Source organism: Piliocolobus tephrosceles, chromosome 21, assembly GCF_002776525.5.
Source record: "Piliocolobus tephrosceles isolate RC106 chromosome 21, ASM277652v3, whole genome shotgun sequence".
Lineage (NCBI taxonomy): Eukaryota > Metazoa > Chordata > Mammalia > Primates > Cercopithecidae > Piliocolobus > Piliocolobus tephrosceles.
Genome location: NC_045454.1, coordinates 43,687,565 through 43,692,544, shown reverse-complemented (window position 1 = coordinate 43,692,544; position 4,980 = coordinate 43,687,565). Strand labels below are relative to the sequence as shown.

Here is a 4,980-nt window from a genome sequence, read left to right as displayed (position 1 = left end):
TAGTATTCATAGCATTCGATAATTCGAAAACCAAGGCACAGCTTTTCATAAGCATCACAAAAAGAAACAGAGGCGGAAAGAAACGTGAGCAGGTAAACCTGACTGCTTGGACTGAGACACATTTTAGACTTTCACATTATTCCAGAGTCCAAGAAAGTAACCCAAAAGTGTTCTTAGAACTTCATTATCGTTTAATCATCGACAGCTATATTGCACACTATGGACATTGGTGTGGTCAGTGCTGGCCTATGGTTACTGCATTTAACTAAAAAAAAAATTTTTTTTTTGAGACAGCATCTTACTCTGTTGCCCAGGCTGGAGTGCAGTCATGCAATCTCGGCTCACTGCAACCTCTGCCTCCTGGGTTCAAGCGATTCTCCTGCCTCAGCCTCCTGAGTAGCTGGGACTACAGGTGCCCTGCTATGCCGGGCTAACTTTTTGTATTTTTAATAGAGACGGGGTTTCATGATGTTGGCCAGGATGGTCTTGATCTCCTGACCTCGTGAACCGCCCGCCTTGGCCTCCCAAAGTGCTGGGATTACAGTCGTGAGCCACCGTGTCCGGCCAAACTTTCTTATGGAAACTCTAAGTCCACCTAAGCCAAGGACAGGAGTTACATCTTATATGAATTTTAAAACAAGGTCCACCTATTTGAGTAAGCAGTTACTTTTTTGAAGGAGAAAAGTCAGAAAACGTAATGATGAAATCACTAGAACATAACTGGCATGTGGAAATATTTTCTGATTATGAACTATCAACTTTAATTTCATTTCCAGATGACATGGTCTCAGCTGCTATACAGTATTTAGAAATGTTCTAAATCAAGGGAATTTGTGGCAATCTATTAGAATAAAATGTTTGAGTTCATAATTTCCTTTAATTAGGAAAAACTTTTGCTTAAAGTGAAGTCAATGTTTTTATCACCTATTTTTCTTCTGAAAAGATAGGCTGTATTTTCTAGCAATTATGAATTTGTTATATATAATGATCTGGTTCTTGGACCATTCTTGAATCTAGTGTCTCTAGGGCAGGTGTGTATAGCAAGAAGTGAATAACACAAAAATCAATGCTGAAATAATTATAAGAAAATTGGGTTTGTCACAACTGCAAAATATTGCTTAGTGTGCCTTGCTCTGAAATCTGGAAACATTACTTGTGAATTGTTTATATCCAAAATGCAGACACAGTGCTGGGTGTTGGTTTACTTGTTTCCTTTTTTCAACCCTCTTTTCTGTTCAAAAGTTGTCCAAACGGTGCAGATCCACGGAATCTAACAGATGTCTCAGAATTCCTCCTCCTGGAACTCTCAGAGGATCCAGAACTGCAACGTGTCCTCGCTGGGCTGTTCCTGTCCATGTACCTGGTCACGGTGCTGGGGAACCTGCTCATCATCCTGGCCATCAGCTCTGACTCCCACCTCCACACCCCCATGTACTTCTTCCTCTCCAACCTGTCTTTGGCTGACATCGGTTTCACCTCCACCACCGTCCCCAAGGTGATTGTGGACATCCAGTCTCACAGCAGAGTCATCTCCTATGTGGGCTGCCTGACTCAGATGTCGCTTTTTGCCGTTTTTGGAGGCATGGAAGACATGCTCCTGAGTGTGATGGCTTATGACCGGTTTGTGGCCATTTGTTACCCTCTGTATTATCCAGTCATCATGAACCCATGTTTCTGTGGCTTCCTAGTTTTGTTGTCTTTTTTTCTCAGTCTTTTAGACTCCCAGCTGCACAATTGGATCGCCTTACAAATTACCTGCTTCAAAGATGTGGAAATTCCCAATTTCTTCTGTGACCCTTCTCAACTCCCCCACCTTGCCTGCTGTGACACCTTCACCAATAACATAGTCATGTATTTCCTTGCTGCTATATTTGGTTTTCTTCCCATCTCGGGGATCCTTTTCTCTTATTATAAAATTGTTTCCTCCATTCTGCGGGTTCCATCATCAGGTGGGAGGTATAAAGCCTTCTCCACCTGTGGCTCTCACCTGTCAGTTGTTTGCTTATTTTATGGAACAGGCGTTGGAGGGTACCTCAGTTCAGACGTGTCCTCTTATCCCAGAAAGGGTGCAGTGGCCTCAGTGATGTACACGGTGGTCACCCCCATGCTGAACCCCTTCATCTACAGCCTGAGAAACAGGGACATTCAAAGTGCCCTGCGGCGGCTGCAAGGCAGAATAGTCTAATCTCAGTATCTTATCTGTTCTATTCTTCAGCGTGGGTTGGAAAAGGCAGCACGGTCAAATATCTAGACCTGCAAAGAAGATCGCTTCCTTCATTATGTCTCTAACTGGAATTGCTGAGTATTCTGATATCCTTTGTTCTTAATAAACATCAGTATTGAATCCAATATACCTAGACAGACTTTTAGTTTCTGGGCAATGACCCTGGTATCCAGATGAAATTACCACATCTCTCTTCTTCTTCTTTTTTTAAAGAAGGATTCTCGCTCTTTTGTCCAGGCTGGAGTGCAGTGGTGCGATCTCGGCTCACTGTGGGAAGTGACAACATGCTAGCAGCCCTCGCTCTCGGCACCTCCTCGGCCTCGGGGCCCACTCTGACCGTGCTTGGGGAGCCCTTCAGCCCGCCACGTCACTGTGGGAGTTCCTCTCTGGGCTGGCCCAGGCCGGAGCCAGCTCCCTCTGCTTGCGGGGAGGTGTGGAGGGAGAGGCGCGGGCTGGAACAGCGGCTGCGGGCGGCGCTCACAAGCCAGCGCGAGTTCTGGCGGGTGCGGGCGCCGCGGGCCCAGCACTCGGAGCCGCCGGCCGGTGCCGCTGGCCTCAGGCAGTGAAGGGCTTAGCACCCGGGCCAGCAGCTGCAGAGGGTGCGCTAGGTCCCCCAGCAGTACAGGCCCGCTGGCGCTGCGCTCGAATTCTCGCAGGGTCTCAAGCTGCCTCCCCGCGGGGCAGGACTCGGGATCTGCAGCCCGCCTATGCCCAAACCCATCCCCGCCCGCGGTGGGCTCCCATGCGGCCCGAGCCTCCCAGACGAGCGCCGCCCCCTGCTCCGAGGCGCTCTGTCCCGTCGACCGCACAGGGGCTGAGGAGTGCAGGTGCACGGTGCGGGACTGGCGAGCAGCTCCGCCCGCGGCCCGTTGCGGGATCTACCGGGTGAAGCCGGCTGGGCTCCTGAGTGTGGTGGGGACTTGGAGAGCTTTTATATCTGGCTGAGGGATTGTAGATACACCAATCAGCACTCTGTGTCTAGCTCAGGGTTTGTAAATACACCAATCAGTACTCTGATTAGTTAGTATCTAACCTAATAGGGACTTGGAGAACTTTTCTGTCTAGCACTGGTGTCTAGCTAAAGGATTGTAAACGCACCAATCAGCACTCTGTGTCTAGCTCAAGGTTTGTAAACGCACCAATCAGCACTCTGTGTCTAGCTGCAGGTTTGTAAACACACCAATCAGCACTCTGTGTCTAGCTCAAGGTTTGTAAACGCACCAATCATGCTCTGTGTCTAGCTAACCTAGTGGGGATTTGGAGAACTTTTCTGTCAAGCACTCTGTATCTAGCTCAGGGATTGTAAACGCACCAATCAGCACTCTGTCTAAACGGACCAATCAGCTCTCTGTAAAATGGACCAATCAGCAGGATGTGGGTGGGGCCAGATAAGGGAATAAAAGCAGGCTGCCCCAGCCAGTAGTAATCTTCTACAGGTTTTCTTCGCCAGCGTAGAAGTGTTGTTTTTTCCGTATTTGCAAGGAATCTTGTTGCTGCCTGGTCTTTGGGTCCACGCCCCATTTACAGAGCTGTAACACTCACTGTGAAGGTCTGCAGTTTCACTCTTGACAGCGTAGACCACGAACCCACCAGAAGAAATAATACTCTAGACACATCTGAGCGTCTGGAGGAATGAACTCCGGCCACACTATCTTCAAGAACTGTAACACTCACCACGAGGGTCTGCAGCTTCATTCTTGAGGTCAGTGAGACGAATAACCCACCAATTTCAGACATAACTGCAACCTCCACTTCCCCGGTTCAAGCGATTCTCCTGTGTCAGTCTCCCGAGTAGTTGGGACTGCAGGTGCCCACCACCACACTCAGCTAATTTTTGTAGTTTTAGTAGGGATGGGGTTTCACCATGTTGCCCAGGGTGGTCTTGATACTCCTGACTTTGTGGTCTGCCCGCCTTGGCCTTCCAAAGTGCTGGGATTAGGGGCGTGAGCCACCACACCTGGCCACATTCTTCTTGTATACAGTTAAGTTCTCACATAATGTTGATAGGTTCTTGGAAACTGACTTTAAGAAAATAATTATAGGAGGTCCTCAAATAATGTCATTTAACATTATTTAGCTATAAAGTTGTGAAAAATCTGGTTTCATTATACATTATTTTTCTTGTTGCAGTTTTCAAAATCTATTGGAGACCTTAAATGAGAATTTACTGTACTTCACTTTTACATTTCTTTTCACTTTTCACTGTTCATTTGTAATTTATTTACACTTCGCATCTATAAAATCTACTTAGGCAGATTATATGTGAGGATCCATGTCACTGGTCCTCAAGGTTGAGTTAGATAGAAATCACCCAGAAAGCTTATAAATGCTGAGGCAGGGTCTCATTACCAAAGATTGATTTACTTAGACCTGTGTGAGTACGAGGATGTTAAAAAGCATCAGATAGAGTTCAGCTGGTGAAGTTCCCGCAGGGATTAAGGCCAATAAATGTAAGTTACAAAAGAATTTATTGTACCACCAGGCAATGTGATTTCTTCAAATGCATTGCTTTCAACACTGAACCGACTGTCATTATGCTGGGTTGTTTTCACCACTTAGAATTTTCATTTTATCTACTGCAACTGTGGATTTATATACATACAGATTTTTAAATTTCCTTCTTGTGCGTACATAAAAAGGGAAATAGGAAATAACATGGTAACAATATTCCTAGACTTCCCATTCAGAGCCTGGTTCTTTAAAAATTGTGTTATTTTTATTTTCCAGTAAACAAAATGTGTATGCATTTACAATGA

General features: G+C 46.1%; 1 protein-coding gene across 1 annotated transcript; it reads left to right on the top strand.

The window, feature by feature from the left end:
- The first annotated feature begins 1,175 nt into the window (after window positions 1-1,175).
- On the top strand, window positions 1,176-2,185 carry LOC111530258 (olfactory receptor 7E24-like). The gene is given in 2 exon segments (XM_023197406.2): window positions 1,176-1,230; window positions 1,233-2,185. Coding segments are annotated over 2 exon segments (1,008 nt in total).
- Window positions 2,186-4,980: the final 2,795 nt, after the last annotated feature.